Source organism: Eulemur rufifrons, chromosome 23 (assembly GCF_041146395.1).
Source record: "Eulemur rufifrons isolate Redbay chromosome 23, OSU_ERuf_1, whole genome shotgun sequence".
In the NCBI taxonomy this organism is placed as follows: Eukaryota; Metazoa; Chordata; class Mammalia; order Primates; family Lemuridae; genus Eulemur; species Eulemur rufifrons.
The window spans coordinates 10,440,860-10,468,481 of NC_091005.1; the positions used below are offsets into that span (position 1 = coordinate 10,440,860).

A 27,622-nucleotide genomic window follows, 5' to 3' on the forward strand; every position below is an offset into this window, starting at 1 on the left:
CTCAGATGGGAATGAAAGGGGACAGGAAGAGAAATTGAGAGGTCAAAACAAGCTGAGTAACATCATTCCTGAAGGTCCACACTCACTCATTTGGTGAATTCAGTCGCTCATGTCGTGGGAACGAGGACAAGGTCGTCTCGGTCCTCACGGGGCTAGAACTTGCGTGGAAGGCGGGCTGAGCCCAGGATGTTGCAGTGCAGGGTGGTGAGGGTGATGTGACTCGGGGGCAGAGGGCAGAGGGAGGTGGGGCCCAGAGGGTGATGCCAGAGCACGTGGTCCAGGCTGTGGGTGTCAACTGCCCTCTTACCTTTCCCCCACCTCCCAAAGCCTCCAGCAAAGTCCCATCAGGCCCTCCAAGATTATCTTACTTGTGCCCTGGAAACGGTCGTTGTCTGAATCCGAACGCAAGTGTGAATGGAGAACAGTAGTGGCTGATGCCAGCAGCGGCCAGAGTGAGGGCTCCGGTGCCACCCTGGACAGTTCGGACCCTGGAGGGAGGAAGCCAGGAACCAGGAAGTCAAGCCGATCAGAAAGGTAGGAAGAGTCTGGTTCGCTGAAGGCCACCAAGCAGCCACACCAGCCCTGGACCACCCACCTACACACTTCTTTTATATGAAAGAGGAATATATTTCTATCTTGTTTTTTGAAAAATCACCAGGCACATGAAATATTTTTTAATAGTTCTAATCATATATCTTACATGTAAAATCAAAAAGCTTAAATGTAAATTGGAATTACTTCACCAAAAATGTTGCCCGAAAGAAAATGTATTTATATATGCTGTTCAACATTTTTTTAAAAAGCATTAGCAAGAATCAGAGCAGCTGAGGTGGCTCTGGGGTGTGCTGACTTCAGGCCCTACGGAACCCCAGCCTCAGAGAAAGAACAGGGTGCTGCCAACGCACCTGGAACGTCGCAGCCCTGGCTTGCCCCCTCCAGCTCTTCAGGGACGCCAGCCCCTGCCCTGCTCCTCCCAGCCATCCCTGCGAGTCTCTGGGCAGGTCCTCTCTGTGCTCTAAGGACTAGGTCCCGTCGTGCCTACCAGATGCCATCAGCCCGTTTCCTGACCTGGTTCACAGTGCTGTTTGTAACTGTGTCGTAAACCCTGCCTCCACCAGCCCTGCCTGCCGCGCGGGGACAGCAGCCCTTGGGCAAGCTGGCTCCAGTCATCTCAGGTGTGATCTCTGGGTTGGGAGTTTCTGAGACGAGCCCCGGCCGCTGCTGAAGCACACAGCCTCCTCTCCACGGTGCCAGGGTGGGAGGACAGCGGGCTCTTTTTGGACTCATCCATTCCACGTTAGGAAACAGGGTGTTTAAAAAATAAAAACACATCCTGCTGGCAAAAGGATTCTGCAGGGAGCTAAAACTATGAACATAGAAAGCACTCCAAAATCAGGAGCAGGGTTTAGGCGAGGGTTTATTGGGTACCATAGAGCAAGAGAAAAATCACAGCGTCAGAGAGTTGCATGCACACTCAGAGCCTGGGGAGTGGCCTTGGTAGCCTCATTTACAGCCAACCACTCCACTTCAGTGACAGTTCTCAGCTCGTTCCCCCAGCGTTCACCATCAATCCCTCCCTGGGTTTGCAGCCAGTCTTCCTGAAGCTCTCTCTGCCCACCTCCAAAGCGTTGGGACCAGCAAAGAGCCTTTGTTTGCAAACCCCGACTTTCCTGCCCAGACCGTCCCCAAAGGGAATGTTCTTCCTTTCTCTTGCTTCCTACTTGATTCAGGAGACAGCTGTGCCTTCAATATATTGTTACAGCTGAGCAAAGCAAAGATATTTTCTGAACCAATAAAGATGGTTTCATGCTCTATGGCACAAGATGTCCCCTTAGATGGAAAAACATTTCAAAAAGACTTAAGGCCATTTGTGTCTCTCCCTCTGGGCCACAGACTTTCAGTAATACCAAGAGCGAAGCTCCTCACATAAGGACACAAGGGAATAAGGGAGCCTCAGAGGCCAGGGCCGGCTGCCCCTTGCCCCAGCTTGGTGCTGGGCAGACCAGCCAGGCGCCAACAGCTACTCCCCTGACATGGGACTGGTGGCAGTTCAAGCAGGACCTCCATCACCAAGGAGACCGAGCACCATTCAGGAGCCAATGTGTGAGTCTCCTAAGGTTGGCAAAGTCCAGATGACAAAGTGGTAGACGCTGTAGCGGCCTCATGCTGGGAAACCACTGAATACTGGGCTCCAGCCAAACAGCACAATTTTGTTGAAGTCTAGAAATGCTGACTGTCCTTGAGAACTGCTCAATAACGAGATGATACCGGCTCTGCACGCTGCCAGCTCTCCCCACAGAGACGGGACGGCCTCCAGCACGAAAAGTCAGGGCTGCAGGGGACAGCACTCAGGGCCAGGTAGCACGGGGCAAGAGAAAGTTCTGGAGTTGGCCAAAATTCTGAATGATGCCACCTAAACTACACACTGGCTGTGTGACCCTGGGAGTCCCTTAGCCTCGCTGAACTTCAGATTCCTCCCCTGGGATGTAAGACTGCCATGCACCTCGCACTCCTGACTGCTCTGAAGGGTGAGGCGACTCATATACGGAGCCCTGTGTGACATCTGGCACCCGACAGGAGCTCTTTCCTAACGGCTTCACCAGAGGGACCCAGCAGTGAGAAGCCACCAGGAGAGACATGAGGGGGAACATGAGGCTGCAAACACCAAAGGGCATGACAAACCCGTTGGTCCAATTTGTCATTTACCCCTGAGGGCCAGAGACCCATGATGAAGATGCTGGCAAAGGAGAAAAGACAATTAGGAAAATAGATCTGGCCAGAGAACAAACCCTCCTCAGAGTGGATTTCCCCAAATTGCTCCTAATAGCTAACTTGGCAGCTGCGGGCACTTTTCTGGCATGATCCGACAGACCTTTCCCGTCCTATGGGCCATGCTTCCGATACTCGGGAGTTAATATTCGGTCCCGGTTTTGTTCGAAGAGTTCCAACATTTTCTCCATGTGGTGGTCGGCCTCAAGCACCTGGAAATCAAACACACAGCAGGTCACAGGGCTGCACGGACCTCGAATCACCGTCCCTTCACAGATGGAGACAGAGGACGAGACAGGGATGGGCAGAGAGGGCTGCAGGCAGGTCAGAAGGAAGCTTAGAGCCGGACAGCTCCCTCCTCTAGGGAGTCTACATTCCCAGCGAGATTTTCACTTAAGAACCCACTACAGTTGTTCCTGCGGTGAGCTCACAAATGGTGTTTTACCTCATCACTTTATACTAATTTTTTTTATAAAATGAGGGAAAATAAATTTGACTTCTTTAAAAATCCACCATAGGCCGGGTGCGGTGGCTCACACCTGTAATGCTAGCACTTTGGGAGGCTGAGGTGAGAGGATTGCTTGAGCCCAGGAGTTCGAGACCAACCTTAGCCTCTCTACAGGAAAAAAAAAAAAAATTAGCTGGATTCAACAGCGTACGTCTGTAGTCCCAGCTACTCAGGAGACTGAGGCAGAAGGATCCCTTGAGTCTAGGAGTTTGAGGCTGCAGTGAGCTATGATTACACCACTGAACTCCAGTTTGGGTGACAGAGTGAGACCATGTCTCAAAAAAAAAAAAAAAAAAATCCACTACGGTAATATCTCACTTTCCAGCAATACCTCACTGCCTGCAAGAGTCATGAGTAGAAGTGCTGGAGCAGCCCAAAGAGATGTCCTTAAGGCCATGCATAAGAGCTTGAACCTGATCCTCCCTCAGACCCCAGGTTGTATATGGAACATTCCTGGGTACCCATTTGTCTGCCTAAAGAAACCCGGGAACAGCAAACAAGAAAACAAGAGGATGGGAAGTGAAGAGACACTGACAGGGGCAGACACATCGGTATCAGAAATGACACGTGTCAGCGAGAGAAGAGAGGGTTAATACAAGAGCAAACATAGGAACTCAAAGATATTAGCCATCTGGGCAAACAGTCCCACACAGCTCAGCACCACCTAAGGCACCACTGTGTGACAGCTCGGACCAGCCAAGATGCTTCTCTGATGACCTGAGTCACCAAGCAAAGGTGAAAGGAGGCTCTGTGTCATCCACCGGAGCAGGAGGGTCACATCAGAGGGGCCACCATCCCAGTGGTTAAAACCAAAACCCAGGTCTAGAGGCTTCAGACATCTGCAACACTCCTTTGCTAATGAAGGTGGACAAGTGACGTGTTACTGCGACCACCAGGTATGACAGCACCGGGACAGATCAACTTCTCTCGGGTCTGTCCAACTCGCTCTGAGACTCGGTCCACAAATGGGGACTGAGAGAGAGACCCCTTGTCAGCCTCCCCACCTCCCTCCTTCCAAGTGCTGAGCCCTGAAGGACTAGGCCCTCCTCGTGTGCAGGGTGGCTGACACTCCTCCTTCTAGAAAAGTCTCCTACCCTGTGAGGGAGACTAACTTACCAGAACAGGGGCTGTCATGGGGAACAGGCTTCCTTTGATGAGCCACTCCTCGTACAGGTGGTGAATAGCGCCCACGTATTCCTGCCAGGGAAACAGGCTGTTGGGAGCGGACGGAGGGGAGATCCCTCCCACCAAGGGTCTCGGGCAGGTGGAGCAAAGTTGCCAATGGCCATGGGGTGGTGATTCGGACAAAGGAACCCTGCAACAGCCAACCTGGCTCAGGTGGGCCGCGGTGGACACGGCCACACACTCTGCCTGCCCACCCAGACATCACAACAGAGTGTCCCCAGCCACCCTGCTCTGCTCCTCTGGGGATTCGTGAGCACGAACACCGGGCCTTCCCCTGGCACCTGAGTCAAAGCCAAGTCAAAGGCAGGACCCCCTCCTGGCTTCTCTCATTTCCTGCCACTTCTCTAGCAAGTGGGCCCCAGTTCCTCCACGTGGGGGTCCATGGTGACTCCTGACCAGGTGTCCCAGCCCAGGGCAGTGTCTAAACCTTCCCTCTGTCTTGCCACCAAGAGGACTGTGACCCTCACCCCTTGCTGCTCCGACCCGCTCAGACAACCCGTAACCTGTGGATCCTCAAGACCATGAAGACCACCAACTGCAGGAAGCCTGCCGGGGTGGAGCCCGGGGAAGAGGGGAACAGCCTCTCCCCTAAGCCAGGCGCCTGCACGCTGGGTGGCACTGGGTGCTCACACTCTCCCCCACGTGGCCAGCGTGCTCTCGGCCGCCTGCAAACACCTCCGCACGCAGCATTCCACTTGCCATCCCAGAGCCTCCCGTGTAAACCACGCGGCTGCGTTTTCATCCGCCACCAAGCTCTCCCTCGGCAACAGGAGCCAGGTTTGTCCCATGGACCTTGTCAAAACCATTAAGACAACGGCTTGGACGATGGCTTGGAGGGACTCCAGGCTTCGTATTTCTTTGGAACATCTGGGTCACTGCACAGAGCTGCTGTGCCCCATCACACCGTGGTCCAGCCTGGCCGCGCATCATTGCACCCCCTCCTCCAATCACTCCTGTATCCAGGATTTCAAAGGAGCTGCCCAGAGTGCAAGACTCACACCTCCGTGGCTAGAATGTACCCTGCTGGCACCAGGGCAAACAAGGTTGGGCAGGGCCTCAGGAGTTGGACAGGCTTTCCAGAGCCCCCAGTCCAGCCTGTCCCCAGTTCAGAGGCCCATGATGCCTCACTAAATGTTTGCCCAGCCTTTGTGTACCTCCAGTGGCAGCTTCTCACATGGGGCAATCAGTTCAATGTTAACTGAGCAACTACTAGGTGCCCGGCCCCAGGGCACATGCTGAGGACACAGAGGGAATAAGATCGAATTTTTAAAAGCTCACATTAGTGAGGGATGGGGAACAAAGGCATAAACAAATAGTGTCAACAATGGAGGGAAGGTCGGGGAAGGCTTCCTGGAGGAAGTGACATCTAAGCTAAACTTTAAAGACAAAGGAAACCACTGTGCAGAGGAACATTTGTGTAACTCCATGATGTGTGGGGGTGCGTGTGTAGCCACAACTAGTCCTTTATGGCCAGAACATGGAGGGCAGGGAGTGGAAGGAGAACACTAGAGAGGCAGCTGGGCCTGGGTCACATGGGATCTTATGTGCCATGCTACAAAGCAGGGACTTCATCCCAGACAGCAGTGAGGCACTGAAGGGTTCTGGGCTGGGAAACTGCGCGAGTGCTGTCCTGTATTGGGAGTATCGGCCACGCAGCAGCCTGGAGGCTGGACTTTAGAGGGAGACACGCGGAGTGAAGGACAAGAGCAAGGAGAACAGTCCAGGCCTGTTACAGCAGTTCCCCTCAGAGTCACTGTGGCCTGAGCCACACCCAGAAGGGCAGGTCTCCCTGCACTGGGCAAACACGACTGAGCACGAGCACCACCTCCATGCCAGGCCCTGTGCTCACACTGGGGGTGCAACAGTGATCCAGAGGGCTCCATCCTGCCCTCCCGGAACTCCCGTGCCAGTGCATATCCAGAGCGTGCACAAAGCTAAGCAATCTGCAGGAGGTGGGATGGACAGGCCGTGTTGTCAAGACAGGGAGGGGACATTTCTGAGCACGGGGGCTGCTGAACCTGAGTCAGGGGCCATAAGAGGTGAGGCAGGTCTGGACATCCAAGTGGGGTCTCTAGCCACAGAGGAAGTCAGAGCTCACCCTCCCATGCGCTCAGTTCCTGCTTCTCTCTGCAGAGAACAGCACAGCGATCTCAGAGCGGGTGGGACCCGGGAGAGGAAGCCAGGCTGGGACGGGGGTGGTTTCCAGCTTCATCTTTAACCCAGTCAAAGAGGCCTCTTACCAGTGGAATGGCCTTCTCCTCGTCCCTGCATCTCATCTTCAGCCTCTGGTGACAAGTCTCAGGAGTCGTCCGGAGATAAACTGAGGTTAAAATAACAAGTGGTTCTCGTTACTCTGCTCAACGCTTGGAAGCCAAGGCCAAGCAGCAAGGAAGGCAGGCGCGTGGGCACAGGGCAGGGCCACCATCTGCCACCACCGTGCCAAGCCGGAGAGACAGACCGGGCCAGCTCTCGGCTTGACCGCTGGCCAGCTGCATGGCCAAACAGGCACCTTGACCCTCATCCTTCACGTCACCAGCCCCATGGGGTCATCATGGGCCCAAATGAGATTCCTAATGGAGACAGAGCTTAGCACAGGGCCTCATACCAGGTGGGTCTCAGCGGATGTCCAGGTTCTGCCCCTCCCCCTCACGTACAGACTAGAAAAACCATCAGATCACAGTGGATTTGGGTCTGAGGGTAGCTGACCCACAGGAGGGCAGCTTAAGGAACAAAGGCCAGGGTTCCTCTCCATAAGGAATCAGAAGCCCCAAATGCCATCTGCCCCTGCGAGTTGGGGCCCCCGCCAAGCACATCCTGGCTGGGCCCAGGGGGGAGCCCAGGGAGGGAGGTGGGGGAGGGGCCGTCTTACCTATCAGATCAACAGACACGTCGATGTTCCGCACGATCCAGTCAAACCATTCCGACAGAACCACATAGTCCACTTCAGGCATCTTCCCACTGCGATGAGGGCAGTGCAGGTTTTACTCACACGAGAGAAAGTTTCTGGGCCGTGCCATTCCCCAGAAAGGACCTGGAGATGGCTTTCACGGAAAGGAGTCACCGAGAGCACGTGGTACAGTGCAAACCACGCAATATTGGACAGGTAGTGATGACAAGGGCCCTGGGCATTCCAGACCTCCCGCTGCCCGGGGACGGTTTATGGTGTGACATGATCAGCAAGAGCCGCGGGGACGGTTTACGGTGTGACATGATCAGCAAGAGCCGAGGCACTGAATGGTGGGGGGAGTTCATCTGGGATTTGAAGTCCAAGCAGAGAAAGGGACTTTAAAGCTTGTCCCCTGAGAATGGAGACAGCATTCAGGCTGGGAAACGGCTAAGCAAACCAATTTCACTTCTAGAAATTTATTTTGTGAAAATAATCATAGGTGTTTACTGTAGCACTGTTTAAAATAATGAAAAACTAAATCTTTGTACATCTGTACAACAGAAAATCATGCAGCAACTGAATGATATTGTAAAATAATATGTAATGACATGGAAAATACTCATAATCTAATGTTCAGTGAAAATAGCAGGATGTAAAACTGCGTATACAGTCTCACCCCAACCATATTTCCAAAAGTATTCATCTACGTGTCTTGAAAAGACTGGAAAGAAAACATCAAAATGCTAACAGTGCTTTTCTCTGGGCTGCAGAACTGTGGGAGGCTTTTATTTTTTTTTTTTTTCTTTATACTTTTATGTATTTTCCAAGTTTTAACAACATATTAGTTCTCAGATCAGGAGTGGGGGGTGGGCAGCATTCCTACATATCTTAAATGTTCACTTTAAAAGGAAGAAAGGAAAGCAGGGAAAGGAAAAGGAAAGCCCGAGAGTAAAGGAGAAACCAGGCGTCTTGCTGGCATCCCTGTGGGTTTCCTTTGCGCTGAGATGACAGGAACAGGGAAGAGACGGAGGGAACGGCTGCAGCTGGAGGGCACAAACCCGTCAGCAGGCGGGTGACCCTCACAGGTCCAGGCAGGGGACAGCGACACTGACCAGCCCCGCAGGGCTGGGGCATGAGGATGGAAGGAAGGAAGAGGTGGGAAAAGTGTCTGCGGGAGGCGCTCTGCAGGGAGACTAAGGGCACGAGTAGCCCTGCCTGGGGACCCAAATGGCGGGGCATGGCACCAACTGGAGAGGGACGTTCTCCCCTCATCCCCAAGTCTCACGATTTCCTCAGCAGAGCTTGACAGAGAGCAGGAGAGAGCACAGGGGAGGCGGAATGAGCACAGACCAGAGCAGACCACCCTCGGATGACTCCCAGGAAAACTGGGGGGAGCTTCGTGGGGGAGGGACGAGGGAGCGCACGGGAGGAAGTCCTACAGCACTGCACAGGGAAATCCGGCCAGTGAAGTTCAGGTACTAAAGTTAAAGTAACGACTTTGTGCCCACCAGCTGGGATGGCGTGAGGACGGCTGTCCTGTCCTCTTACCTCTTTCCTAACAGTGGCCCATTCAGGGCCCACCCCACAGGCCCGAGTGCTTCTGGGAAACCTGAACACACAAGCTTTAGGGTGGGCCTGATCGGTCTAAGGGAAATGTCTCCCCTGGTCCCAGTGGTGGGTTCAGGAAGCCACACTGAGCCACTCAGGCACAGGGCGTTCCCCGCCAGGGGCCCAGTCTGGACCAGGGAGGCGAGAGGGAGGGTTGCAGGGGCCCATGGAGAAGACACCTCCTCATGCTTAGGGAAACGGAAACGCTACGGGCAAGACACCTGCCCTCACTCCGACCAGGAAGGGAGAAGCCTGACACTGCCACGACCATTTTGTCACCCTGAGGGAATCATATTGAGGACACAAAAAAGACACAGAGTAGGAGAAAACAGAGAAACAAGGCCACAGCCGCCGAATTAAACCAAGCCCTGAGAGAGCCAATGACAACCTCACTCCCGGAAACAGAAGCCCGGTCTCCCAGATTCTGAGAGATGCTGGGCACAGGAACTCTGCCTGGCTCCCCCCATGTCGGCCTCAGGCACGGGGCTCCCCACACCCCCAACAAGCGCTGCCTTTATTTCCATAGACCAGAGGGCTGCGCCTCTCTATAGAAAATCCAACTACGTGACTCACCAACCGTGGACAGCGGGGGCTTCACAGTCCCCTCCCTGACCCAGGGGTGGCTAAACCAAAGTCTTGAGGCCACATGAGTCCTGCCGACTGCTTTGTTTGGCACAATTTGCTGCAACATTCCCCCTGAGGCCCGAGGGCCCCCAGTTCTCACTGGATGGATTAGAACAGAAGTTTCACGCTCAATACTTGCTACCTTGTATATATTCTTTCCTTTTGTTTTCACAAGACCTTGTGAGGTGGGTTTTAGTTCCAATTTACAGATGAGGAAAACTGAGGCTCGGAGAAGTGAAGCCCAAGTCTGTCTGGACAGGGATTCCTGCCTGGCTCTCTGTGGCCCTCAAACGCACGTGCTTGCCATCGCAGCACCCGCCCTCTCTGGTCTGTCCACTGCAGGGGCTGTCCTGGACCAACTCCAGGTGCCTTTGGCCTGAGCTCAAGGAAAGCCACAGCCCTCGGGCCTATGACGCAGGCTGTGAGTCCTCGTCTACACCAGAGCCAGGGAGGGCCCCAGCTCCAGGGCTGGTCAGGGAGGTAGGAGGACCAGCCTGTTGTTCCAAACACCAGGTCACAATCAGTGTCCCCGACCACCAGCTGCAGGTGAGTCCGCAGGCCACCTCCCCAGCCGGCCCCACTCAATTCCTTTACTTCTGTTCTTAGAGAGAGCAACCAGGTAATCTTGTACACCCCTTGCGTTCAATTGCTCAGCCCACGGGGCTTGGGCCACACGATCGCTTGCGTGGCCTCTTTACACGATCCTTGCTCGCCACCTGCAGCTTTCCACGCCAGCCGGGTGCCCACCCCTCGGAAGTTCCTGTCCTTAAGGACACTGTGTAACCAGAATCTTCCTCTTCAGCCATCAACACAACCTCTCTAACCCTTGGTGGCAACTTACATTCTGCCCACCCCAACCTCGCTGGGCCATGGGGGTGCCGGAAGAGGCGGGTCTCTCCCCGGGTGAGCTCTTCGCTTGTTCAAGGCCCAAAAGGCAAGAACGCCCTTTGAGAAATTTCGCTTTGGGGAGATGCAGAATCCGAGTATGTGGGCTTTTCTGGGACCTGAGCCTGCAACTTAGACAGCAGGGCCATGACTGCCATACTCCCTTTTGTCCAGGCCCCCGCAGACCCCAAAGCAAGGCTGCAGGGGCTTCTGAGAGAAAGATCAGCCCCAGCCCCGAAGGGGCAGCAGCAACGCGCCCTCCGCCTTGTCAAAGGGCTCCCCATCATGGCGTGTCAGGGAGCTTTCTCCTTGAGCATCCCGGGAAACACAAACTCCCAGGCGGGGAGCTGGTGCCCCACGTGCCATCGTGTGGTTCCCCAGCACCTTGGTAAACTCCCCACAGGCAGGAACCAAAAGCCCCAACAACCCAAACCTGAAGCAACAAAATATGAAATGGAGAAACCTCAGGCCAGGGGCAGGAAACAGGAAATCCTGCGCTGTGCAGAACTTTCCCCGAGGCCCCGAAGACAACCCTTAGGACTGGGCTCTTGTTCTCACGACCCCCAAAGGTCCAGGGAGGCGCCAAGGAAGCCACCGGGGCAGAACCTCAGGGCAAAGGGCCAAGGCACAGGACAGGGGGCTCTCTGTGGACCGCCTGGCTGCTGGCTTCTCTAGGCCACATTCCCCAAAGTGTGGTTCTCGCCCGGCAGGGCCGTGGCCTCGCCGGGGTGCTCACTAGAGATGCAGCCGGCTGGGCCCGCCCCGGCCTTACTCAAGCAGAATCTGAGATGCACAGGTGGTCGTGGGAGACCCTACAGCGAGGCCTGTGTGGAAAGGGCGGAGTTTCCCCTGGAGCCAGCACCTCAGGATTCACAGCCTCTGGGGGCTCCAACAGGCCCCCAAAGCCTTTGGCCTTAAGGAGAGAAATCGAAGATGTCTCTTGCCACGTCCGCATTCAGTGCTTGCCCCGCACTCAGCCGGGTGCAGAACAGCTTCCCCTCCCGCAGCTGGTTTCCTGCCCAGTCAGGAAGGAGCCCTGGCTTTGTAATCCCTGCTCAGTTCCTCATCTGCCAAATAGGGTCAACAACCAGACAGTAATGCAAGTCCTGTCTGGGGGGTCCCCGCCCTGTCCCTCAATGGTATAAGAAATGCCCCAGTTTCCAGGGAACACGTAAGCTGGTCCAGGGCACAAGTGGGCCACCACCCTGGGAAGGTGTTTTTAACGCCCCTGCCCCTTGGTTCTCTGCCTCCCCAACTTGGGGACTCTGGGGCATGTGGTGAGGGAGGGGGTACTCCAAGCCACATGCCAAAACACGGTGTTTACTACAGGACCACTCATTTTTCTCAACGCTCTCATGTAAACTATTATTTTTAGATATACACAGAAGAGCATATTATGGAGTAGAATGCAAAATGCACATGAATTCTAAGACAAAAGAGGAGACTGTGAGAAATGTCCAGGTGGTGGCTGCTTCAGGGACAGGGGCTCGAAGGCCAAGCTGAGAAGGCAGCACCTGTGGGGGCTTTCCTCTGCCTTCGGGGGGCTCCAGTGACAGGGTCTGGGGAGCATCACCCTCTCCCATCTCCCTGCAGACTGTGGGGGGTGGGGTGGCCTGGGCCCCCAGGGTGCCATGGTGCTCCCAGCAGCCTCTGCAGTACCCGACAGCCTGGGGCTTCATCCAGTGATACCCGTGATGGGTCTCAAGGCTCTGTGCCCTCTTGGAGGCTGTATGAACTTGAACAACTAGATCCCAAGAATAGAAACAAGGATACTGCAAATTTCTTCTGTGGTTCCTTGTCCCACAGAAGTCCTAATCACAGAGGTCATGCACTCTGGGAAGGCCATGGGGAGACACCAAGGCAGGAAAAGAGCTAAACAAATTTAAAACGATATTCTTTTCCTATACTGCCCACAAAACAGCCCAGGACAAGGCCAAGTTATCTGGACCGATGCCACAGCCACAGAGATTGGGAAATAGAGAACCAACACACCGGAAGTGTAGTGACGTGGGACTACAGGTGTGAGCTACCAAAGCCCACGGACGTCAGCAGGAACTGGGACCTGGGACAAGCACAAACAGCTCCTGAAATCCACCTGGTAATGGGCAGCCGACAGGTGGTGTGAGTTGGGTAAATGACAAATTTCATGACGGCCAAGGTGGGCATGGACCCACTAAAGGATCATTAAGACCTAAACAAGGAACAAGTTGGGCCGGAGAGCAAAGAACAGCTGTAGGTCCCATCGCTCAACAATAGCTAACAAGTACCGACTGGGCACCCACTCTGTGCTGGTCCAAACCAGGCGAGGAGACCAAACTCCATGCCTGCCCTGAGGAGCTTACGGTCCAGTTAGGGCAGGGGTGTGTGCAAAACAATTAGATGTATACTAGGTTGAACCATGTGGAACTGCCAATTTTGTAGGTCAAAATTGGTCAAATATTAATAATTTCATATGGTTGTCTTAAATACTACAAAGAAAACCAACAGAAAGTAGTCATTACGAATAACAAGGGGCTCAATCATCTAGCTTGCTGGTCCCAGGAGGAGGGTGACAAGCAAGGGGAAGAGAGAGGAGCCACCCCCGTCACCCTTGCTGAGGCCACTGAGGTTTTGTGGTTGTTTGTTACGCAGTGTCACCATGACGATGGATAACAGATACAACACAGTCGGTACTCCACATCTGTCAATCGAATAGAGTGGTTTCATTTTGAAAAATTAATGGTTGAATAAGTTATCAATTGTGAAAACTACAGTACCTTCTATACAGGTTTTCTACAAAAATGTATCTTGCGCTGTGAATCGACCTCTCCATCAACCGTACTGGTGACGTCTAAAAGGAAACAAAAAGTGATTCACTGACTCAGGAGAAGAGGAGGGGGTCAGGAAGCCATGAAAAATGCCTGCTACTCTACCTGCCTCGGGTCTCTGCTGATACAGGAGAGGGGAGAGCGAGGCCAGCACCTGGGGAGAAGCCAGGTCTGACATCGGCTGTGTTCCTCCCTCCGCCCCGAGCCACCCCACGCCCTGCCGGGAGAGCAGAGGCCCGTTAGAGCATGGGTGAGTGCCGGGGAGACTGCCAATGGCTATCCGCTTGAGGCAAAGTGTGGTGACTATCACGGACCTAAATAGGGTGAATTTGGTTAAGCGCGGAGATCGTATGCCTGAGGTAGAGCCCCAAGAAGGCTGGGGTGGAGGTGACAATCTGGGGGCTTTGCCTGTGGAAACTGGAGGGAAGAGGACCTGACATGGCCCTTCTCTGCCACGATGCTCGCACCCTCCACAGATGACCCCCTGCCCAGTGTTCCTCTGGGACCAGGAGGGGCCCTGGCCCTTGATGCCAAGTGGACAAACACTGCTAAACACTGCTGTCACTTGGCTGTGGCCCACGGCACCCACGGGACCTGGGCCAGGAAACGAGAGGCAAATTCAAAGCTATAAACCTGCGCATTTCCTCGCTCACCCTGCCTGCCTGTCTGCCCGTCTGTCTTCCTTTCCATTCTCCCATCCTCCCTTTCCTGGGGACTCTGCTGCCCATCTCCTCCCAGCTCTTCACCCAGCCCTCTCTCTCCTGCTCCTCTTTCCTAGCCTGTCCATCCCTCTTTCCATCTCTGCTGCCCTGTTGGTAGATTTCCTTAAACAGAGGAGCACACTATGTCCCCTTATATTCAGATCTAATTAGACGCAATTTGGGTTTGCATTTGAGTGCCTGCTCAGGAAAAGTGGGGTCACCGAAGGGGAAACATGCTCACCTTAGACCCTCCTATCTGTGTCACTTAGACAGACACTTGGGAAGATAGAAATTCATATGCACCAAAAAGGTTCTGCTCACATCTTTCCATTTTAAAAGACACAGATTTGTAGAGATTTGTAGCAGATTTCTGGGCCTCATCCCCAGAACTTCTGATGGAGCAGGTCTGGGATGGGGTCAGAAAATGTGCATTTCTAACAAGTGCCCAGGTGCTGCTGCTGCTGCTGCTGGTCCGGTGACCGCACTTTGAGAAGAACTGAGTTAAATGGTGTTGGGCCCAGCAGTGGTCAGGTCACAAAGACATGGGCTTCGAACGGCAATGGGGAGACCACCTGGCTGAGGTTGGCCGGTGGGGGCCGCTGGAGGCCGGTCCTCAGATTGCTGCAGCAGCAGGAGACCTTGGGCCCAGACAGAGAAGCCTGCACAGCACCGAAGACCTAGCTGGGCTCCCTTGTGAGGTTTCCCTTCCTGGTAATCACAGACCCCTAATATCAAGAAAATTCTGTTTAAGGTGTAAACTGAGCATCGGAAACGTACCTGAGGACGGGTGTGTTGGTCCAGCATGGTGAGCTGCACATACGTCTGCAGCGTGAGGCCCCATCGACTGGCATCGCTGTACATCAGACCCTGCAGAAGGGGGAACACAGCACTTTACATCGCAGTGGCACCTGCAGGACCCTGGTCCCATGAGGCACTGAAAGCCCTCTCAAGAAACCCACACAGGGCGGGGCTGGGGCCAGAGACGAACTGAGCATGGTCTCAGGGCCCTCAGAACAGGGTGGACAAAGACAGACACTAACACAATTCTAGCCCAGTAACAGTGGTAATAGGAGCCCATATAAAGTCCCTGGGGAACTTGCATTCAGTCATTCAACAAATGTTCTTTGACCCCCTATAGTCTGTTCTCTATCCGGCAGCCTAAGTAAGCCTGGTAAATCAAAATCAGTTCTTGTCACTCCCTGTTCAGAACCTTCCAGTGGCTTCCCATTACATTCAGAATGAAATCTAAATGCTTAGTATGGCACGAGGCCCTACGGAATCACTTCTCTCTTCTCTCATCTCCTACCATTCTCCCTCCAGCCCAGTCCACTTCCAAACACACAAGCTCCCTTGGTTCTTCCCCAAACAAACCAAGCATGGGCCCACCTCAGGGCCTTTGCACCTGCTGTTCCTTCTGCCTGAACACCCTTCCTCCAGGTGTCTACAGCGATCACCCCTTCACCTTAAATCTCTGCTCAAATGGCACCTTATCAGGGACACGTTCCCCAGCCATCCTGTCTAAAATAGAAGCCCACCCACCCACCAATCTCTCTCCATCACCGTAGACGCAAACACTTCATGTTCCGTAGGCCACTCGCTATAATCTCATTCTGCTCTTTTCCACATTTTTGCTTTTCATTTTTCTCATGGTGCAAACTAACGAAACTTCAGTGCCCTGCAGCACTGAAACTTACAGACTCTCCTAACTACAGATGAAAAGAAATCTTAGAAAGGGTAGGAGATACATTCCGTCTTGCCTGACGGCTGCAGAAGCACACACTTTTCTGCATCAGAAAACCAATCCAGATGAAGTGATGAATTGAGATCCATCTTGCTCTTCTGCCCAGAGTGAAAACTCATGTAAAAATCACTAATTCTATTGTAGTTTTTATTATAAAACTCTCATTGGAAAGGCTACTTGTACCAAGGATACTCGGATTTCTGAGACTGTGATTCTGTCCTGTGACATGTCACAGGATTTCGATGTAATCCCTAACATCGAAAAGTCTAGTTGTCTTACTTAATAATCGAGCCCTGGTTCCTCCCTGGCTTCTAGAGAATGCGAATGTTTCTCAGGTTTCTTTGTTATACGAATATGCATGATTGGCATTCCATCTTCTCCCACATGCACAGAGAAGAAATTCTTTCCATGTCTCTGTGGGATTCTCTATTCAAAGATGCTGAGAGGTTTTGCCTTATTTGAGTAACATCATTTCACCTGCTTTCGCTTTCTTCACTGCTGCTATCACCACCTACCACATTACACATTTAATTGTCTTCTACTTCCGCACACTGGAATGTTAGGCCCAGGAGAACAGGGGCTTTGAATATGAATTGTCACAGCAACCAGAAGTGTCTGCCACATGGTAGGTATGCAATAAATGCTGGTTGGATGAATAAATGAATGAGCAAGCACCTACTAAGTGCTAGGCAGTACACCTATGTTCTAGCAAACAGTGGTGAACAAAATTGGCACAGTCACTGCTCATGGGGGAATTCAGAGTCTAATGAACCACATGAGAAATGCCAATTGTATTGCTAAAAATGAGGGGGCAGCTTCCAAGTACAAGGCTCAAACCCAGATCTGTCATTTACCAGCCGTGTGACCTCGGGCAATTTATTTAAGCTGCAGTTTCCTCACTGGAAAAAAATGTGACTAATCATCCCTGCATCAGGGGATGGGAGCCCAGAACCAACATCCCTTTCTTACGCTCTCTCTTGTGGGACTGAGGTTCTACACATCTCTTTCAACCAGCCAGAGCAGAACCTTCTGAGTGGGAAGGAAAAGAGGGCAGGAGCACACTATAGCCCCTGCTTGCTAGGTCTATCTTGGGGAAGCAGAAAGGTGGCTTCAGGGCGAGCCAGAGGCCAGACATGGACCCTGTTACTCGACATTGCCAAGTACAAACTCAAATAGGGGTTCACCAAGGAACCTGGTTACTTAGATAGGTCCTGAGGGGCTAAGCGTGAAAAGACCTGGGTTCTGACGGGTTTCTTCTGAGGGCAGGGATAAAAGGAGCAGCAAGAGATGGACACACCTGGTGGCTGAGGCTGGCCGCTTGGGATAGCCGACGGGAGGTCTCTGGGCTCTGTGCACACCCACCCAGCCTCAGACGTCCTTGGTCTCAGAACACCAACATGCCTCCAGTTTCTGCTTGTCCCTCCCTATTCCCCTCTGACTCAGCCAAGGGTGAGGGGACACCTGGGCAGGCTCAGGCTCAGGCCTCAGCACCAGGCACTTAAGGGGACGCTGGGGTTCATGCAAGAAACAACCCACTCACCAGAGGATTATGGCCACGGACATTTCTCCACTTGAGCACAGGCTCCTTTAATACCTGTAAGGAAAGAAAACATCAGAGAGTGGCCGTTCCTCAGTTCTGAGCTTTGTGAAAGTTCATAGAGAGATGGCGGGAAAGGAAAGAGAGATAAAGACACTATCATGATTTGGGTGCCCAGGCTGGGCCAAAATAGCCCAGTAACCCCATCTGTGAGGCCAGAGCTCCATCCACATAAGGCTTCCTCACGTAACTCCCAGAAATGACCTAAGAACAACTCTCTCCATCCTTGTATCCAAGCATAGGCATATCCGACCTCTCTGACTGCCCTGGGAGCCCCCAAGGGAAAGGCTGGTCCCCTCCATCCCTCCTCTGTGTGTTCTGTCCCAGCCCTTCCTGCCCACCACATCAGGCTGGGCAGGCGGGTGGGAGAAGCCAAAGAAAGGGAAGCTGGATAGGGCAGGGCTTGAAGCCCAGCTTACCCAATTGGGAGCTTGCCCGTGACCTTGACAGGTCACGTGCCTCCGTTTCCTACCTCTGAACACTGCACTGGGTGCACTGCTGTGAAGAGTCCATGTTTCTTTACCATGAGCCCCATCTCAAGGGTTTGGAGGCATTCTTTCCCTCTGGTCCTGTTTGTGCCTTTCAGATGACTGCCAACTTCTCCAACATCCTCCATGTTCTGAGACACAGATCAGGATCTCTGCTGGGCGTGTCTAGAGCCTGCATCTGTGGTCTAGACACTCAGATCTGGGACAATCCCAGATTGCAAGAGTCTTTCATATTTCTATTGGATAGGGCTGGTCTATACCCTCTATAAATTATTCTATCAAGCTTTTTCAGGTTCCGTCAAATTCAAACCCAGTGTGGAAGTCATACCTCGACGTCTGTATTGTTGGAGAAGAACTCCAGGCATGTCGTCTTCCCACTGGCAATATTCCCCTCAACACAGATCTGGCAAAAGACAAATGCACATTAGAGCGAGAAACCAGGCACCCAGGGGAACATCAGGGAATGACGTCTAGGGACAGGCTCAGGTGAACAGCTTAACTTGTTCAATCCAAGACTTCAACCTCCAGACCAGACCCTCCTTGAAGAACCATGCACAGTATATTCACCCGCTCTAGCTCTACCCTTCCCTACTGCACCCCTCAGACTATTAGATTTGAGGCATAAGTGTCCTGCCTCCTTAACCAGAGCCTAATTAATGGCTTTGAGGTTAGGAAACACAAAATCTAATTCACTGCTTTTACATGAAAAAAGTCTGTCACTGCCTGGAAAGTACCAGGAAGGGCGGGGCGGGGAGTGGGGGGAAGAGCAGGGACTGTATTGAGCATCTTGTCAAAGGCCAGACCGTAAAACAGTAACACACACAATTATCACATTTAACCTCGCCAGAACCCAGAACCTGAGAAGTGGTAGGTCCTAACATTTTTCACAGAAAAAAAAAACAAAAAAAACCCACAACGCTAGCAGAAGAGAATAAAGGACAGCTTGAACCTGACACTCTGCTCTCTGGCTGACTGCACCTGGGCGGGGGGTCATGGCACTGGTGGGAGGGGCCCCAGACAGCCATCTGGGGTTCTTGTACACCAAAGACCAAGAAGCCCTGTACAAGTAACTCATCAAGGGAAAGAAGGCATTCGAGGCAGCGGTTCTCAGCCTTGGCTATGCATGAGAATCACCTGGAAGCTTTCAAACACGCCCCGCCCCCCCAACAGAGGCCACAACCCAGACCAATTATACCACAGTTCCCAAGAGTGAGGCTCAGGCCTCAGTAACTTTTACAGCTCTCTGTGTGATGGTGATATACAGGCCAGGGCGAGCACCGTGCATCTGAGGCAGGGTTCCTCAAGGGGCAGCCCACAGACACCTGCTTCGGCAGCGCAGAGGAGCTTGTTAAACATGGGTGGCACCATGTGGCACCCAGACCCTATGAATCAGACTCTGGGTGGAAGCCCTCGAACCTGCAGCCCAGAGATTCTGACAAGGCTCTGCTCAGCCAGGCACTGCTGGTGACATGGGCCCAGTGGCTTTGGCTCCAGCAGATCACCAGAGGGAGCAGGCAGTTCTAAACATGTGCGAGGACAAACAGGCCCTTGAGAACACACAGCAGACATCCTCCAGGGGCACACATGGTCGGAGAAGGATCCATCCCGCTGCACAGTGGCCTGTCCCTTTACACCAAGGCTGGAGGTACCCAGAGAAACCCGGGCCACTTAGGAAAATAACTTGCTCAAGGTGCTAGACTTGGCAGGAGAAAAAGAATTCACACCGAGGCCTGGCAGTCCCCTCTCATCACACCCTACACAAAACACCGGTCACAGTGGGCCAGCTCACCTCACCCTACCCACTAAACTCTCCCCAGCAACTAGAAAGAACTCTGTCAGCTGGCTGTGAAGGTTTCCACCTGCCTTGATCCTGATGGGTATGTACCCAAAAGAGCAGGACAAAATCCCCCTTCCAATAGGTGCCGGGCCACCCTCCAATCCACGGTCTCTGCCAGCTCACTCCTTTAGAACCCCAAACTACAAAATGAATCCAAGGGAGTGTGCAAAAGGGCACGAAAAGACTCCAGCAGAGCACTAATCGACTTCACTTTTTGTTGTTGTTCTTTAAAGAAAACTACTTTTTCTCTCCTAGATATTTACAAAGAGCTCAACCTAGACTTCATTCTACATAGACTTTCTTTCCTGTTCATTGCCGGGACTTTAGCATGTTGTTCAGGTGAGACCTTCCTCCAGAAACACTTGTTGCCATTCCCACAATGAAATCCTGAAGAGCTGGTAAATATAAGGCCTTGAATAAGTCCAGCCAATCTGCCCTCTGGTTCAGAGCAGGCCAGGCATGAAAAATCCCACAAAGTCCCCCTGTCATGGAAGGGAGAAGAAGGAGCCAAGGAAGTCTTTACATTTCTTTCTAAAGTGACATCTACAAATATTTTAAGAGTACGTGCCATTGAAGAAAGGAATCAAAGAGTAGAAAATATCACCCATAATCCCAATTCTAAGAGATGAACACCATGACATTTTAGCATATTTCATGCCAAGTATTATTTTCTATACACATTTCTCATCTTTGAGTCTTCCAGCTGCTCAATGAAGGCCTACGATGTGCCAGGCGCCATGTACTCAGGACCCAGTCGCAGCACCAAAGAGCTCACAATGAGAGTGAAGGTGGGGAGGAAGGGAACAGGAAATTACGAGAAAAAGAGACGTCTGTCATGCCGTGGGAGCACATGGCTGGCTGTGCTCTGCGGTTGTGCCACAATTTACCTCCACTAGCCTCTGCCATGAGGCCTTGAGTGCAATTTCCCACGATTTTAACTGACACTATGATGAGCCATGTACCCTAATTTTAAATAACATTTAATCTTTCCTAAAAATGGAAGTTAAACATTCTCACTGTAAAAAATACAGAGAACTAAAAGATGAAAATAAAACTCACTCGTAATCCCAGAGAGAACTGCCATTTGGATGTTTAATAAGAACCAAGGGTTTCAGAGGCAGACAGGTTTGGGCTCCAAAACCCCCACAGGAATCAAAATATATATGGTCCTACGATGGACTCTGAGAAATCTGCAGAAAAAAAGAACACTTGCCCAGATGTCTAACAACTGGCGAATGGATAAACAAAGTGGTATGACCATACAATGGAATACTACTTGGCAATAAAAAGGAAGGAAGTGCTGTTACATGCTACGAGGCAGATGCACCTCAAAATATTATGCTGAGTGAAATAAGCCAGATACAAAACATCACATGCTATATGATTCCATTTTCTAGGAAATGTCCAGAAAAGGCAAATCCATAGAGACAGGAAGTAGATTAGTGGTCGCCTAAGAGTGGAAGTGATGGTAAATGGGCACAAGGTTTCTTTTTGGAGTGATGGAAATGTTCTAAAATTAGATTGCAGTGATGCTGCAAAATCTACTAAAAATCATTGAATTGTACACTTAAAATGGGTGAGCTTGTGGTATACAATTTGTACCTCCATATAGCTGATTTTTTTTTTTTTTTTTTTTGAGACAGAGTCTCGCTTTGTTGCCCAGGCTAGAGTGAGTGCCGTGGCATCAGCCTAGCTCACAGCAACTTCAAACTCCCGGGCTTAAACGATCCTACTGCCTCAGCCTCCCGAGTAGCTGGGACTACAGGCATGCGCCACCATGCCCGGCTAATTTTTTCTATATATATTTTTAGCTGTCCATATAATTCTTTCTATCTTTAGTAGAGATGGGGTCTCGCTCTTGCTCAGGCTGGTCTCGAACTCCTGAGCTCAAACGATCCGCCCACCTCGGCCTCCCAGAGAGCTAGGATTACAGGCGTGAGCCATCGCGCCCGGCCTAGCTGATTATTTTAAAAAAAGGAACTCAGTTCAATTTCACGTAATATTCAAAGAATGAAGGGAAGACACCCCACTTTCACCCCCATCCCACACCCAAACTCTCTCTCGTACACGGCCATTAACTCCACAACTTTCTCTTAACTAGACTGAGAATTTCTACATTATTAACAGTTTATAATATTTTTTTCCTGTTTTTTTCCCTAAGGGCAGTTGTTTTTTTCATTTAGATCATATTTCATATACTTTTCTTATTGTTGGTTTGAGGTTTTTTTTCATTCCCCATCATTAAATATTTTTCAAAAACATGATCATGAATGGTTTTAGATATTCCATCACATGAGATACACCATGAGTTACTGAAATCCCTACTGTAAGAGGGACAGGGGTGGATGGAGCAAGATGGCCTAAGATATGGTCCCCCTGCACGAACACCAAATGCAAACTTTATCCACACAAGCAAGCACCTTTGGAAGAACCAAAGTCAGGTGAGCAATCATACTACCTGGTTTAACATTATGTCAAGGAAAGAGGCACTAAAGAGGGCGGAAAAAACAATCTTGCATTGCCAATGCCACCCCTCCCCCATCTCCCCAGCAGTGCCACAAGCACGCTGACAGGAGAGAAAATCTGTGAGCCTGGGGGAGGGAGGATGATGTGATTATAGGACTTTACATTGAAACTTAGGGCCGCCCTGGCACAGGGGAACACAGCACGGGGCAGAATGTGCCAGTGCCCACGGAAGGAGCATTTAGAGCAGCCGGGCCGGAGGGAAATCCTCCACCCGGAAACCTGACTTCCGGCCAGCCCCAACACTGGCTGATGAAAAGCAGCTTGGGGCCTGGACTAAATGCATAAGGCAGTCAGGCCACAAAAACTACAATCCTGGGGCAATTTCTGCAGCTGTGCTGGCTCGGAGCCAGTGGACTTGGGCTGCACATGACCCAGTGAGACACCAGAAGCTGCCGCCAAGCCAGTGCCTGTGTCACCCCCGCCCCCAACTACAGGCAGTGCAGCTCAGGGAGTCTTCTTCCACTTGGGGGAAGGAAAGGGAAGAGCTCAGAGGACTTTGTTTTGCAACTTGAGTACCCGCTCAGCCACAGTAAAATAAAGTACCAAGCAGACTGCTGAAGCCCCTGAGTCTAGGCCTTAGTTCCTAGAAGGTATTTCTGGACCCACCCTGGGCCAGAAACATGCTGCCCTGAAGGGAAGGACCCAGTCCTGGCAGGATTCACCACCTACTGACTAAAGAGCCCTTGGGTTTTGAATAAACATCAGAGGTAGCCAGGCAACAGTCACCACTAGCTTTGGGTGAGACTGGGCTGGCCTCAGGTGTGACCTGGCACAGTCCTAGCTGCAGTGGCCAAGAGGGAGTGCTCATGTCACTCCTCTCCCAACTACAGCAGCCCAGCACAGAGAGTGAGGGAAGAAGACTACAATGAGATATCATTTCACCCAAGTTAAAATGGCTTTTATCAAAAAGACAGGCAGTAATGAATGCTGGTGAGGATGTGGAGAAAGGGGAACCATCATACACTGTGGGTGGGAATATAAATTAGCACAACCACTACTATGGAGAACGGTATGGAGGTTCCTCAAAAAACTAAAAATAGAACTACCATATGACCCAGCAATCCCACTGCTGGGTATATAGCCAAAGGAGGGGAAGTTAGTATATTGAAAAGATTTCTGCATTACCAAGTTTATTGTAGCACTATTCACAATAGCCAAGATCTAGAATCAACGTAAGTGTCCATCAACAGATGAATGGATAAAGAAATTGTGGTACACATATACAATGGAATATTATTTAGCCACAAAAACAATGAAATCCTGCCATTTGCAACAACATGGATGGAACTGGAGAAGATTATGTGAAGTGAAATAAGTCAAGCACAGAAAGACAAATCTTGCATGTTCATATTTATATGTGGGAGCTAAATATTAAAAACAGTTGATCTCATGGAGACAGAGTAGAATGATGGTTACTAAATGCTTGGAAGGATAGCAGGGAGGGAGAGATAAAGTGGGGGTGGTTAATGGGTACAAAAATATAGTTAGATAGAGTGAATAATATTTGATAGCACAACAAAGTGACTATAATCAACGATAAGTTAAGCTATACTGTGAAATAACTAAAAAAGTGGAACTGGAATGTTCCTAACACAAAGAAATGATAAATGCCTGAGGTGATGGATACCCCAATTACCCTGATTTGATTAATTCATATTTTATGCCTGTATCAAAACATCACATGTACCCCATAAAGATATAACTACTATGTATCCATAATTAAAAATTAAAAATTAATTTTAAAAAAGGAAATCCCTACTGTTGGATGTTAAGTTCTGTCCAATTACTTTATGATAAAATTACATTGTGATGCCCAATTTTTGCTATTATATATAGTGCCATGTGATGACTGCCCCATCCACTCAAACACCCTCAACACCCTGGACATCTCACCCCACCCAGCAATACCAGTCAACCAGCAACGCCTCTGGACCCTGCTTTCTACTCAGCAGCAGGCTCTGTGCCTGTCTCCTTGGCACCTAGTTTAGTTAAGGCCTCTCCCCCTCCAGTCTGGCCCAGCAAGGCCCTTCACCCATGGTCCACCATGATCTCCTCCTGAGAGGCAAATCAGATCATGTTGGGTGAGGGCAAAGCCCTTCAGTGGCTCTGGGTGTTAGGACCTGTCCCCAAAATCTCCCCAGCCACCTCTCTAGGGACTGGCCACAGCCCAGGCCTCCAGTTCCTCTTCCTTCTATGACTTGCATCTACAGTTCCTTCTCCTCCATCTCCCAGGAGGCCTCAAGGCTTCCCAAGGCTTTCCTCAGTCACCGGCCCCTCTAACTCACAGCCCCCAGACTCACTGCTGCTCTAGATCCACCATATTTACTGCTGTCTCCTCTGTCAGACCAACTGTGGGCTCCCTAACAGCAAGGGCTGTTTGAGTCCCAGGTCCCCAGGTCCTAGTCCAGTGCCTCCCACGCAGGGGCTCACAGGACTTGAATGGTTACGAGCAGTCCCGAGCCTGCATTCAGCCTCAGCCTCAGCCTCCCACGTAGCTGCTGGGAGGCGTGCGCCATTGCAACCAGCTCCACACCACTTCCTGTTGTGGGTCTTGGGACACAACAGATCACACCCAGAAAGCACTGAGAACCGACCCCTTGGCTCACATCAGTGTTAGCTCAATAATTAATAATACAATAGCCATAAGTGGTAGTGCCTGCCTATAGTTCCAGGTACTCGGGAGGCTGAGGAGGGAGGATTGCTTGAGCCCAGAAGTTCGAGGCCAGCCTTAGCAACACAGTGAGCCCCCCAAAAAAATAAACAAACAAATAAAAATACAATAATGCATTAATTCTCATCCAGCTCAACTTTGCATCCCCCTCTCCTTCTATGGCACCCATTGCCATACCCCTTGAGTACCCTGAGGACCTGCCCCCATCTTCTGTCTTCCGAGGATCCCAGCCAAGGTATTCCTGCCACCATCAGCCAACCCAAGCCATCCCCTTTCCAGCCATAGGAGATACTGACTTCCACCTCCCTTAAGAAACTGAGCCTTGTGTGGTGACCGAAATATTGCCCCTCACCCCAGCCAGCTAAAGCATCCAACATCCCCACAGACGTGTCCAACTGGACCCTCCTTTGACTTTCAAGCTCATACCATTCACAGTCCCCCACCCCAGAGCCAGCATTTCAAAGTCACCTCCATGACTGAACCCACATCTGTGGACCTCATGGATTCTCTCTGACCCCCTACCCCCCCCACCAGTCTCAGCACTAGAGGGCAGGGGGTGATGGTCAGGAGACCTCCCTCACATCTGGGCTGCCCAACCAAGGTGAAACCAAGTGTCCCCACACAGGATAATCATTTTTTAAATCATTTTACAATCATTCCTCAAGCTTTCGCAGTCCAAATCTACCTGAAAGATATGAAGATATGAATATGTATATATACTCCTAGCTGTGTAGACTCTGGGGAAGGACATGCAAAAAGGACATGCAAGAAACTGATGAGAGAGGTGGCTTCTGAGGAAAGGGCCAGAGGCCCAAAGACGGCAACAAACTTCCTTCTCCCTGGAGATCCTCTTGTATTTCTGCTTTTCACTATGTGCATACACTCCTTCTCTTTCCTCCTCAAAAAAATAAATAAATAAATAAAAATTATCCTACACCGGAGAGTGCACATAAAAGAGGAACTTACCACTGATTTTTTCTCTTTTTCCTGTTCTCTATCTTTATCTACAAAAGAAAGAAAAATCAATTTTTAAACTCAGTTTTAAGCAACTCACCCTTCTTTGCCCTAATTTGCTAAATGACCACAAAAGCAATAGTTTTTATGCTTGCTCTCTAGCCTAAAAGTTTTCCAATTTGGGGACCCTCCGTGAGTGAACAGCGGCACATTCACCACTGTTTACCTATGTGCGACACTGCATCGGCTGCCTGGGTCCAATGGGCACACTGGCCCTCTGCACTCAGGGCCTTTCAGTTAGCATGTTATACTTTCCACGGTCCACACATTTTATATTTAGATCTTCACAGATGGGTGTCCAGCAAGTGAAATCGCAGAGCGGCGACCTTCACTCACGGGGCATGGGCCAAGAGTGGGCGGTGGGCATGGGTTTGGGCCTTGGACGCAGGTTCTCCTCCGGGCCCAGGGCTGACATCGCTGCCCACGCGGCCCATTAGGTGGTTCTGGGGCGGCTCTCAACAGCCCAAGCCAGAACCTGGCGATAACGGTGACCCACTTCTGAGTGGGTCCCCATTCCCAGGAAGGGCGGGAGGGGAACCTAAACCCAACTTCCACCGCCACTGGCGCCAGGCTCCGCTGAAAACTGGTTACATGCAGCTTCCAGTGCCCCACCAAGGCCTAAAGAACCAGACCAGGAAGTGTGCTGAGAGACCCCGGCCTGGGTCGGAATGCTCGGAGCAGCCCCCGCCCCACGGGGTGGGGCTCCTTAATGCTCCTTAGAGCTCTTCTCCGCAGCCCCGCATGACAACCGGCCCGGGGCCACACCGCTACCTGCCGGCTCGCGCCCGGATACCCCCCAGTGGCCGCCCCTGCCCCTCCTCGCCACCCCTCGCCATAGCTCAGGGAGAAAACCCCGCGCCTCGGAGGAGGAGTTTCGGGCTCCGGCGGGTCCCGCAAGCCTAGAGGCGGGGAGTGGGGACCGCATACCGGCGCCGGCAATAGGGAAGAAAGACCCGAGTTACCCCGAGGCCAGGCCAGGCGTTGAGTGCTCCGGGGCCCGGGGCCCGAGGCGGGGATCGCGGGGATCCAGGGGCTCCCCGGCCCAACGCTGCGCAGCGCCCGGGCGGCCCAGCCCCGCAGCGGCCTCAGCAGCATGGCCGGCCGAGCGGATCCGGAGGCCCGAGTTTCCTTCCTGAGCGAGACGGTGCGAGCGGCCCCACGTCAACCCTCGGCGCACGGTCTCGGTCCCCGCGCCCGCCCCGCCGGGGCGCCCGTTGATGCCCGGCCCTTAAAGAGACCAGGTCGCATTTCATCCTCTCAGTGAGAGGGGAAATAATCCAAGGTGAAGAGTTCGCCGCTTGCAGCCAGAAAGTCTTCCCGCTGCTAGGACTAGCAGAATGCACCCATGACCTGACAAGACTCGGAAGATGGAAGGCAATTAATACCAGCTACTGACTGGTTAATTAATGATTGCAGATTACTTAATTGGGCACCTATTCTTCAGACACCTGGCACACACTCATGATATCATTTATTCCTCCCACCAACCCTGCCAATAGATACTGTCACTCCCATTCTTCAAGCTTGTCCTCAGAGAATTAGGTAATTTGTTCAAAATGATCAGAAGCATTCATTAAAGGGTGAAGCTGGAATTCAAGCCCATCTGTCTTGGCAGTCCAAGCTCTTTCCTCTGAACTTTGACGTTTCCAGGGTCTGGACTCTAAACTAACTAGATCCTTCAGGAAGGCACAACCAATATTCCAACTGGACAGAAAAAGGGGCAGCGTGATACCTGTAAGGTCCATCTATAGTCAGGTAGGAAAAATTCAGCCTG

General features: G+C 51.7%; 1 protein-coding gene across 4 annotated transcripts; it reads right to left on the reverse strand.

The window, feature by feature from the left end:
* Nucleotides 1-705: 705 nt before the first annotated feature.
* TK2 (thymidine kinase 2) lies at nucleotides 706-27,019 on the reverse strand. 4 transcript variants are annotated; one of them, XM_069456277.1, is made up of 10 exons: nucleotides 26,811-27,019; nucleotides 25,801-25,832; nucleotides 18,129-18,203; nucleotides 17,256-17,309; nucleotides 14,752-14,841; nucleotides 13,223-13,296; nucleotides 7,332-7,420; nucleotides 6,703-6,782; nucleotides 4,394-4,474; nucleotides 707-2,981 (listed from the first exon to the last, which is right to left on the reverse strand). In XM_069456277.1, exons 1-10 carry the CDS (start codon nucleotides 26,941-26,943, stop codon nucleotides 2,883-2,885), a joined length of 807 nt encoding a protein of 268 aa, XP_069312378.1. In that variant the 5' UTR covers nucleotides 26,944-27,019; the 3' UTR covers nucleotides 707-2,882. The 4 variants fall into 4 exon arrangements, with proteins under 4 accessions (XP_069312380.1, XP_069312379.1, XP_069312378.1 ...); XM_069456276.1 differs by having other exon boundaries at nucleotides 25,801-25,838; XM_069456279.1 differs by lacking the exon at nucleotides 18,129-18,203 and having other exon boundaries at nucleotides 706-2,981.
* Nucleotides 27,020-27,622: the final 603 nt, after the last annotated feature.